The sequence below is a fragment of the Puntigrus tetrazona genome, chromosome 1, assembly GCF_018831695.1.
Source record: "Puntigrus tetrazona isolate hp1 chromosome 1, ASM1883169v1, whole genome shotgun sequence".
Lineage (NCBI taxonomy): Eukaryota > Metazoa > Chordata > Actinopteri > Cypriniformes > Cyprinidae > Puntigrus > Puntigrus tetrazona.
The window spans coordinates 24,772,821-24,784,748 of NC_056699.1; the positions used below are offsets into that span (position 1 = coordinate 24,772,821).

Sequence of the window (11,928 nt, forward strand, 5' to 3'; positions counted from 1 at the left end):
GAAACAGACTAAAACAGCTTTCAAAAGAAATATGCTGGTGGATTTTGATGTGATTTTTTTATTGAAGGAAGCATTATAAATGGCCAGAAGCAACAGTTTGAAGTAAACATCATTACAAACGTGCAGCTTTGATGTTTATTGGTGGACTGTATCGATGTGGATCACTTGGAGTGACTTATTGCGATGTTTTTGTCAGCTCTTCAGACTCTCATTCTGACGGCACCCATTCACTTCAGAAGATCAATTGGTGAGCAAGTGATGAAATCTGTTCTGATGAAGAGAAAAGAGCTACATTTTGGATGGCCTGTGGGTGAATACATTTTCATTTTTGGCTCAACTATTCCTTTAAAAAAACAGCCTTTGACTGACTTAAGATCTGCATCATTTGGATTAAACTCAAAGCTGAGTCTTGTGATTGCACCTTTCACCTCAGGGAGAGTATTGTTATCGGACTGCTGGTGTTTCTGAAGTGCTATGTCACTGGAATTCGACATGGACTGTGGAAACAAACCCACACTGACTCTGTGTACCGTGGCAGGTTGATAATACAGGCATACACACACACCTAAGAATACACACACACACACACGCTGTACACTATTACTCGTACCTTCATCTTCTTGACATGTGGAGCGTGCGCCCTCGGAACAGGAGTGAAAGTTGAAGTCTCTGTGTTTTCAGTGTTTGTGTTGGCCTCCTGGGAACAAAACAATAAACTCAGGGATTCACGTGAGATCACCTGAACCCACTGACTACAGCAACAACGCAGCAGCGCGCACGACTGGTGCACACAATTTCATGTGACAATTCAAACTAAAGTGCAGAAAAGCAGACGTTGTTGATGGTGGCACGAGAGAGATAGCATGATGACGTCTTGAAGTTTTGGCGAGTCGGCGCAAACAGCAACAAAGCAAGGTCAGGTAGACAGAGTGTCTGTACATGTGACCACTTGGCTGAAGCAGCAGAAAGCGGCATGTTTTGGGTTGTGAAAGACGTTTTTCCATACATGGGTTTGATTTTCTAAGTTGGTCAGCATTTTTGACGGCGTTTGATATACAGAGATGTTCAAATCTACTAAATGATTGAATAGGCTGGGGAGATCTTGCAAGCCAAATGAAAACGCGCTTCGCTCAAATGGGCGCCGTGACTTTTAAAATGCTAAGAACCTTTCGCGGTAGTTGAAATGAAATGTTACCAGAAATAAAACAAAAAAGTGAACTTTCAAATGTTAGCCTATACAGTTGTATTTGGAAATTGTATTTATTTTGTTTTACTGTGTTAGCGTTACTAATCAGTTAATTGAAGAATTCAATTTCCTTCAATTAGAATACTAGTGTGCCGCTCCCATGCAACGAACAATTATAATTATCATTCTTAAATTTAAAGTCCCCTTATTATGGGTTATGAAAGGTTCATATTTTGGTTTTGGGAGTCTCAAATAACATGTTCACATGCATGCAAGGTCAAAAAATGCTTTTGTTATAATATGCATCTATTTTTACACATTTGTTCAACGACTCCCAAACGATTCGTGCAATGATTCCTTTTCACAAACCCCTCCTTTGTGTGACGCTAAATCTGTGTGATTTGATTTGAAAGGAGTGTTTGTTTGCTTTTAACGCTAAATATGCGGCACCTAGTGGTAAAGAATGAATATGCATTTTCATTCAAACCAACACGAAAAGACCAATTAATATTATATGCCTGCATTTCAAGGACTGTTCTGTTGCACTGAACAAAGATGACTAAAGGCAACTAGAGACAAGTGAAGCGGCAATACACTGGGAGTTTATAGGTTTTGTTTAAACTCACTTTGACTACGATGAGGTTTGATGGTTTTTCTTCGATCTGTTTTCTCTCTTCCACAGACTCAAAGATGGCGCTGTAGTTCTGGATCAGCTTGGCCATAATGTTGTTACAGATATTCTGCTCCCGTATACCATCAAAACCAGATGACACACTGCAGAAAACAAACACACACACACACGCATGCTGTTGCCACATTAAATGCTAAAACCAGGAACAGGACTTATTTTTTAGCCCCTTAAGTAATAAATCATGAGCAATGATATATTGCAATTAATACTGAACAAACAACATATATTACAGAATGCAAATACTACAAAAAATAATCGAGAATAAAACAGTAATATCCAATAGATTAAGTGTAAAAAAACTAAAACAAAAATCATTATGGGATCAACACTCAATTAAAAAAAAAAAAGTAATCTAATTATACACACACACACACGCACACACATACATATATGTGTGTGTGTGTGTGTGTACTTATACACATACTTATTACATATAATATGAGAGGCCATACTGAGCTATTGTCCCACTGCAGAGTCATAAAACATACCGTAAAAGTTGCTACTGTATGGGGTCACCGAGTGCTCGTCTGACAGCTGTATTTGTGGTTTAATTATTTGTACATGCTGTACAGAGAAGAAGAAAGGTATGTGCCTAAAACAGGCAACAGTTTTGTCACTTGCACCTCACTGATCTGAGGTTACAAAGATGCTAAGGTGTCAAACACACATGTTGTGGTGACAGGGATTCCCTGAAACTGAGCGGCTGATTTATTATTAGGAGTTGAGTTCATATTGCAACAGTTGGTATCCTGCTTACTAAATCACTACAAGACCGAACGCATAAATTCATATTTCAAAGCACCAATTAAAATCATGTCCAGCCTTCTTCAGACATAATCTACACCGAAAACATTGGATTAGGGTTAATTGGAAGGGTGTTGGATTAAAACTGAATTATAGTTAGATATGCATGCTGTATGTTTTGCACCGCAAAGGCAGATGGGATCTGGGATGGGGAATCTCGTCTTGGGCTGTTTTTCTTTCTCAGGGCTATTCACTTGTGAATAATCAGCCTAAGTGCTTCTGTGCCTGAAAATAACAACCAAGTAATTTATGACCGCGGAGAGTATGTAAGTGATATTTGTGTAAGGAATTCCACCTGGACTTTGGCCCCCTCTATTGGAGCCCAAAGCCAGGATAGCTAGACATAATAAGGCCAAAAAACACATAAAACATTATTTTAAATGATAGTGGTTATATAATTTAAATACCAAGATTTTAAGTACATGACAAAATAAATACATACATATAACAAAAAATGTGAATTTATTGAGATAAAAATGTCAGTTGCAATCTTACAATTGTAAGACAAAAAGTCAAGAATATAACAACGACATAAGCCAATCATTTTGACTTTTAATGTCTTTTTCACTAATGTCTTAATAATTTATGATATTTTTACTAATAATTGTGGAAATGGGCTTCCATATAATTTCCTCCAGGAATTTAAATTTTTGCTTAAAACAAGTAAAATGCCCAGACAAATGATATTATGCAAATTTTGAAGTCCTGTGACACGACAAATTAAAATTTAATAGTGTAACTAATGTGATATACGTGTCAATAATATAATATAATGTTAAATCATAAAAATTGCCCGGCAATAATAAACTAACGCAATAAAATAAATTGAAAAACACAATGGTTAAAATAAAAAATTAAAAAATAAACATAATAATACTGTGAATTTTGAGCACAACTCAAATATCTGCGCAGGCATTGAAACTATGTGCTATAAGGTTGGCCGAGGGTTGTGTTAAGCGAATCTTAGAGTGCTGATCACTCTGAAACACAGCCAGTGAGAACACAGAACATGACACCCAGACACGCAGGTTTCTGGCAACGAGGTGACAACACATAATTCAGAGAGCATGGACGACTCCAGGTAAAACAATTAGAGCTATCTGCAACGTAATAAATTGCTATAAAAATACATACATTGAAAAGCGATGATGGGTATCAGATTAAGCGCTAAAAATATTTGATTGCTTTGCTCGTGTTGGACTGTGTGACCGTGACTTACTGGAAGACGTTGGGCCCAAACACGGTGGCCAGGTTGGTGGCGGTCATGCGGTTATGAGCGTGTTCCCGTTCCACCTGAGACAGGAAGTGACATAAGTATTGCAAGAGACTGTAGTGTATATCTGGCAGCTGGAGTAGGAGCTCGCGCAGGTCCTTGCAGAAGTCACCCTCACCGGATTCTGGAAACATAATAAAAGGATTTAATATCATAAACAGGACGATGTTAATAGAAATGTGATCAAAGAAACAAAAATACGTTCTTTAAAAAAATTTCAATCACATTCTTTGATACATATTCCAATTCCAATGCATGTGTTTTATATTTAATGAAATAATAAATTATTAATAATATTCACAATAATACATTTAAAAATATTATGTTGTTACAGATCTTATTTTGCAGCGATATATACAAATACTCTGCAGTAATATATTTTTTCTATTATTATTTAAAATAGTTATTCATCAGTTTACGTTATAGTTAATATATTTGAATGGTATTTTCCATTTTTTGTAATATATTTTCTGTTTGAAACAGCTACAAAGCAGTAACAGTTGCTGGGGAAAAGCTGGAAAACACGAAGTGTTGACAAGGATTATTCGTGGCGCTTTTAAGGTGAATAGTAAATGTGGAAGTGAACAGAGCTGACTCAGAACTACTCTGTAAGAAGTAGGGGAAGGGTGATGGCTTTAATGGTGTGTGAACATGTGGTAAAACAGTGTGGGGCAACGGGAAGAGAAAAAAGAACCACATCACATTGCTGAAGTGTGCCTGTTATAACTACTAACGCAATAGAGGAACCTCTCTATGGCTGAAAGGTAAGCTAATTTACTAGCAATAATCATATTTAATAATTAGTTTTAAATAGGGGAAAGAAATAGGTGAGAAGAAATGCCATGTTGTCTTATTAATCAGCAATATCTCTCTCTCTCTCTCTCTCTCTCTATATATATATATCATCCTTCCCTGAAAGTAATATATTATTTTTTAACATTTTGAGTTTGAAATCAAATCCAAGAGTTCATCTTAAATTACCACACAACTCTACAGTATCTGCATGCACACATAACATTCCCAGTACAAATATGTGTCCGTTTTAATCCTCGTTTTCTGGCATCCGAGATGCACCATCTGCGCAGGATATTTAGTGTCTCGCACATGCCGCAAAGAGAGGGAGATTGGGACACCAACAGTGAGGCAGAACAAGAACAAACTGCAGCAAACAAGTCCGTGGAGAAAGCAGCTCGCGTAATTCCTTCAGGAAATCTTTTTTGGGAAGCATCAATATGAAGCTGAGGTGTTTATTGGTGACATCGAGAACACATTAATCAAGCAAAGTCTGCTCTCTGCACAGCGCAGAGGTCAGGGAAGGATGATACAGTTGCAAATTCAATATTTTTTCCAATTTTAATGGACCCAGTGGATGTAAGCCAGCAAAATAATGCAATTTATTAAAGCACTGTCTAATCTTTTACACTGTTCAAAGGCCAGAATCTTGCCTAGATCTCTTCAGGCAGAATGAAAACACAGAATATGATTTAAAGCACTTACTATGATATAGTCTACACTGAAGTCTAAGGCAGCTCTGCTCAGTCATTATCCTGATTCTATCCTATGACTCATGAGCTTTAGATAGAACCATAACCTTCACCCAAATAATTTCAGTTGATCAACAGCTTAACAGGTTTGACTGACACTAAACCGCTGACCTACTTTGCTATATTGAATTAAACACATTATATTATGTTAATGTATATAACAATTGTTAATTACATAACAAATAAAAATATATTTAAAAAAAAATGCATAAGAATGAGACTGTAGTCCTGAGTGATGGGAAAACATAAGGGGAAATTATTTTTGATTGGTTTTGAGTTTTCATGTAAAACATTTGTGTTCTCTTGTTAAACGTTGTTCTCCTAAAAAAATGTTTTTTTTTAAGGCCTCTTACCGCTCAGTTCACACCACATTCATTCATTCACTTACACATTTAAAATGGAAGATGAAAAAAAAAATATATATAATTTTTATTTATTTTTTTAAAGCAGAAAGTATGAACGAGTTATAGAGAAAATTAAAAAAATAAAATAAACGTGTTTGTGTGTGTGTTTATATATATATATATATATATATATATATATATATATATATATATATATATATATATATATATTTTTTTTTTTTTTTTTTTTTTTTTTTTTTCGCTAAATTTAGGCCAATCAAATCAAAGTAGGCAGTCCTTAACGTTCCCAAAAACAGAAAGTATGGGCGAGTAGCGTAGCGTCAGTTAAAGTTAAAGGAGAAGAAAGTAAAACAGTGGATTTATTTGTACTTTAAACTAATTACAGTAATATATCCATTTACACAGACTACTACTTTCTCAAATAAGGTCGTTTCGAATCGAGAACATGATGAAAACTAAGTGTGACGAAAGAAGCGTTAGCGTTTTCTACATAAGGCGGCAAACAAAAGAAAGTCACTACAGCTGGCTCACCCTGGTACAGCTGAACGAGAGGACTGTGGACGGAGGGGTGGATGAGACCTTCAGGCAGATCCCTCAAGAACTGCTTCAGCAAACTGGCTACAGCACAGACGTCTGCGTCCTGATGAAGATCCACCTCTTCTCCTCCATCAAACCTCCGCCGCAGGTGATCCACGGCCCGGACGCTGCCGTTGACTCTGAACAGACCCTCCAGAAGAAGACCTGGAAGACACCACCAGAGACACCTAAAGCCAAGTGGGTCGATTCGTGGTTAAAACTAACGACAGGCAGTTAGCTAGATTGCAGAACAAACGTTACATTTGAGAAGATAATGGAAATAAAAAATATATATCAAGCTCAAGTAAAATACTTCTATTTCGCGCTGGCTTGTCAAAGGCCTAGTGAAGCGGTTTTCTTCTCTGAAGGGTTATAGCACCATCCAGAGAAAAACAAGCACCACTGCAGCTTCTGGGATTGAATTATCAGAGTACAGTATGTACAGTTTGAAACAAATAGGGTTTGTCTTATTGTACAATTTTGGATAATGCTACAAAATGCTTTCTAAAATGAATATTTGTTTTTTACTGACTGTAATGGCAAACGTAGGCAAAACCTTGTCGTTAGGATTAGAAATGCTGCTACTAGAGTGCACACCATTTTTTTTATTTGGTTTGACTTTGATCGCGTACCCAGTTACCTAATTGTAATGGTCAGAGCTAGGACTTTGTTGGCTAAAGGCTTGGAGCCGTTCACTAAAGCAGTAAAAGCTGTGACTTTATGTTCTCAGACAACATGTGCTGTTGGCAGGTAGAAAAACACACTGCTTGCCAGTTCATTCGCTTCAGCCAATGTAAAGAATTAGGACAACTTTTTAGACAAAAAACTTATCTTTTATACACACCCCAAAAAGAATGTAACTGAAAATTAAAAGTGTGAACTTGTACTTCCATGTATAATAAATGCCTGTTTAAGAATCTAAATAAGTAGGAAAACTTTTTAGGCAATAAAACCTTTTATCTTTTATACATACATACACACACACACACACACACACACGTGTGCATGTAAGTTAAGTTTATTATATTGTTAATTGCCCTGGAACTGTTCCCTATAAAGTTCAAAAGGGCAAAACAAAGTATTCTGCTATTTGATGCTATAACATTTGGCACACCTTTGAAAACAATCATAAAACATAACTTGCCCAGTAACTTTTAGGCCTGTATCAGTCAGCTGATGATTTCTTCTTTGTGGAAACACAGTAGGTCAGGATGTGACGTCTAATTAGTTGCTTCAAGCATTATAATGGTTCACCAAAGAAACACTCATGTTACTTTTAATTCTTTATCATTGTCCGCAAGATCAGATTTCTTCACACCAACCTCGATCAGGTCTAACTCGTGAGCGGAGAGCAACTCTTACCATGCTTTTCCAGATATTGCACCATACTCCGGACCACCACAGGAACCCCGTCCTTGACAAGTCCCAGATCTCTCAACTCCAGCAGGGACACGCCGAAGATCTTCTTCCCTCCTGTGACGCTGTCCGGTGAGGGTTTGATCATGGGCAGCTGCACCATCCTCTTCATGTCCTCCTTGATCTGAACAGCTGCCTTGTTGTGCTTCGAAAAGCAGAAGAGAAAGGAGCAGTCAACCACCTCCACCTTTCTGACCGTCTGCATCTTGAAGACCCCTAGTCCATGTCACAATTTATAGACTTTTTCTCTCTGCCGGTGTAGGTGGATCTGTCAGGGGCAGGAGACAGATGGGAGGGAGTCCGGTTTGTGTGTGTGTGTGTGTGTCTACGTCAAGAAAGGTTGCCATGCACCTGTATCCAGGTGAGAGGAAACACACTCGAGCTGACATTATATCAAACTCAGCTGTGCCTAGAGAACAGAGTTTGTCGTGGATTAGCTTTGAACTTTATGCATTCAGAAAGCTATACTGATACGGTGAACGAATATTTACATTATGCAAGTATTCAGTAGTTTTCAGTGAAAATTATAATAAATTGAAGTTAAACTTGGAAGAGGTTTGTTAGGTATTACACCCAAAGTATAAGCCAGTTTTATTTTCGCATTGCTAATATATTAAAATATATGAAATGCTAATATTTGCATTTAGTGAAATAAAATGTTTTTTTTAATAAATATTATCAGGTTAACCGTTAGCTTGTTATGAATAAAGGAAATGTGATTAAAGTGATATTTATAAATTATTTACAGTTTTATTATTTAGTATTATTTATTTACGATTTAATTTATTGATCGTTTAAATAAAATGCATATTTTAATAGTTTTCCAAACAGATTAATAAGTAATGTGATGGATGATAGCAAGTTTATTAAAATTAAGTTGATTAATTTTTTCATATTTATATAATGTTTTACAACTTGTAATAATAAAACTTTTATTATTAATTCAACTCAAGACTAGAAACCCAGATTATCTTAAATTAGCTAAGACCAGCAAAACGTTTTAGGCATATAATATATTTCTGCAGTAATTTTTAAAATGCAATAATTCAGTTGTATAATGGAAAGTTTATGTGGACACTAATTTAACAGCAAAAAATGTTTTTCTTAAAGTAACATCCATAAAAATGAATTTATAGTGTTGTCACAAGCACACAGTTACAGTGCATCCTTCTACATAACGGAAAGAACACAAGAGTGGATTGTATTCAGAGGGCTGTACTTCGATGAATGAGAAGGTTGCTGGCTCATTCTGCTCTCTACAGTCTATTATGTGAGAATCTTCTAATTAGGTGAGCGGTACTAAATGTCTTTTTTCGGCAGTGCGTGACCCAGGCCACATTGTAAACACACATTGTTTATCTTATAGCCTACACAGCAGCATAATCAGCTCAAATACCATACAGTATAAGTGCATTTTTCTTTTGAAAGCAGACATTACGTAACTTGAGCTTACTCTGCTTCAGGCAATATGCTTCGGTGTCACTAGTGCAATCAAATGATTAATCACGAAAAAAGTGTGTGTGTTCTATATATATATATATATATGTATATGTATATACACACACATACAGTATATAATAAATATTTACATGTCTATGGTATATTATTGTTCATATAATTTATATGTATAATAATTGATATAATTATATATTTAATATACAAACATAACCTATTTTTCTGAAATATTTACATATTTTAATATATATACACAGCACATATATATATTATGTAAACGTATTGTTTTCTATCTTAAACAGCTGTGCTGTATTACTGCATGCATTGTTTCTAAATAATTCTTACAGTAATGACCAATTATTAGCATGGAATCTTATTTCTGAAAATGCTTTCTAAAATCTTTAGCATTTTGTTCTTTAAGTTGGCGTTAAGAACATAAGCCTGTCTGAGCTACTCATGAGAGACCAACAGGAACAGATGTCCATGAAATCACCCCAACCTCGTACAGGGGTCCTGGGTGGCCTTGGCGTTAGCATACAGTCATGCTATTCACAGTCAATGAGAGCAATAGAAAACTTTGTGCTGCAAGTTTCCATCACAGGTTCAGACAAAGTCCTAATTAATGACGCCCCCCTGCTTTGATTCTTTTTGGAAGTCAATGGATCTTCAAACCCTCCCCCACAGGCTGCAAAGTACACCTCAATAAACCCTCGTGTCACATGATATTCCTTTAGATTTCTAGCTAAGGAGTCCCCAAGTTGGCTCAGAAACTAAACTTGAAACACCCACTGTCCAGAAGTTTAGGGCCAGTCATTTTTAAACTGAAATGATCGAAATTGATAGTAGGGGTATTTATAATGTTATACAAGATATCTGTTTGAAAGAAATGTTGTTCTTTTGAACTTTCTATCCATCAAAAAATCTGTTTGATGGATAGAAAGTTCAAAAGAACAACTTTGATAAAGCATAAAATCAGCATAATAAAGTGGTTTCTGAAGGATCATGGGACACTGAAGACTGCAGTAATGATGCTGAAAATCCAGCTTTGCACCACAGGAATGAATTGCATTTTACAGTATATTCAGATTTTGAACTGTATTAATATTTTCACAATTTTACCGTTTTTTGCTGTCTTTTGTTCAAGTAAATGCAGCCCTGATAAGCGTTAGACTTTAAAACATTAGCAAAAAGCATAACAGCCCCAAACATTTGCTACAAAAGCTGGGATTTTTAATGCAGGTTTTTGTCCTTTTGTTCAGTTTCATGAAGCGAGAAGCGAGTTTGGGCACGTTCATTCATATATCTCACGCATGCGCTCACAAATGCTGTGTGTGGTCCTGACAGCAACTAGTCATAGCAGCGCATGCTAGCAACAGCTGCAGATCCACTCTGCTATATAGAAACACACGCACATAGTTCACAAAGCTAACGCTCTGAAAAATTAGCACAAATTGTTCTGATAAGGGATAACATTGTACCATATTTAACTCTGCGAGTTGCACATTAGTACCCTAGAGTAGTATGTATACTTAAAATACTACAATGAACCTTTTAAGGTTAAATAAGATACAAAGTTGTCTATTTGAGGTTGCTGTCCTCATAAAGAAACAGCAATGTTAATTTATTTATAAAGTTTCATTAAGCGTGAAGCTGACACGAGAGTGTCAGTTCCAGGTGGCCTAACACAAGAGACATTGTTAACAGATGGGAAGAAATGACCTCAGTCTAGCGGCTTTTACCCAGGTTTAAGTCCAGGATCACGGCCAGCACTCTTGCACATTGATGCATGCAGAAACTCCACAATAATTATGTGTAAACTCAAACACGCACACTTTCTCGCTGGCTGAGTTCCCTGCCTTATAAGGAGTTGACCAGCATGTTTTTTTGTACTTACACAGATGGTTATTGCTCCAGCCCCCATCTCCCTCTTCTTCCAGGAAGAGCTCGTGGAGTGATGAATTCCCCAAATTCCTTCTCCTTTCTTACAGTGGCCTCCTTAACATCCAATAACAAAGTCTTTGTGGCATAATGTGTTGTTTAGTCCATCTTTGGATAGGCTAAACGTATCCGTTTAACTCCGTTAAAACTTCAGAGGCTAAGCAGAGGAGTCAGCCTCCCTTTCCTAAAGCTCAGTGGAGCTTAGTGACTCCTCACCAAATGAAATCTGAGCCCTGCGCTCTAATTGGCTGGTGTTGTGAGTCACATGACCAGCTGGCCCAAACCTTTGAGGGGTCTCTCCACATGGGGCAAGTGAGAGGAAGCTGCATCAATTACCAAAAACCTTTAAAGTGTTGGTGTAAGGGGTCTTTGTTTGTCTTCATACATTTTAAAGAATTAACTTGATGTAGAAAATTGAAATTGTTTGGTAGTTTAGAATCTCCTTTCCAACTACACCGAGAAAATAAAGACCAACATAAGCTGCATGTAAATTTGTATGCACAGGCTCTTGTACTGAATAAAAAAGTCTTTGTGCACAGCTTGTACAAAGAGTAATAGTCCTCAAAAGCTTCACTAATGAATGAACAATCTTAAACTTTTATATATTATGGATTTATCAAAGCAAATCTTATATTTTTAATCTTATACTTCACATCCCTTTATATAGACTTTAGTTTTGA

The 11,928-nt window shown here is 36.5% G+C and overlaps 1 protein-coding gene across 10 annotated transcripts in view; it reads right to left on the bottom strand.

Annotated features, from left to right (window-relative positions):
• Positions 1-11,632, bottom strand: part of fam13a (family with sequence similarity 13 member A) — a 40,819-nt gene extending 29,187 nt beyond the window's left edge. For 9 of the 10 annotated variants that reach the window (XM_043229390.1, XM_043229117.1, XM_043229188.1 and 6 more), the window contains exons 1-5: positions 7,802-8,075; positions 6,395-6,604; positions 3,901-4,078; positions 1,813-1,960; positions 611-697 (exon numbers count right to left, since the gene is read on the bottom strand). In XM_043229390.1, coding sequence (XP_043085325.1) covers positions 611-697; positions 1,813-1,960; positions 3,901-4,078; positions 6,395-6,604; positions 7,802-8,060 — 882 coding nt within the window. In that variant the 5' untranslated portion in view covers positions 8,061-8,075. Of the gene's footprint in view, positions 1-610; positions 698-1,812; positions 1,961-3,900; positions 4,079-6,394; positions 6,605-7,801; positions 8,076-11,204 lie in introns of those variants that run through there. The other variant, XM_043229035.1, reaches the window with a different exon arrangement.
• Positions 11,633-11,928: the final 296 nt, after the last annotated feature.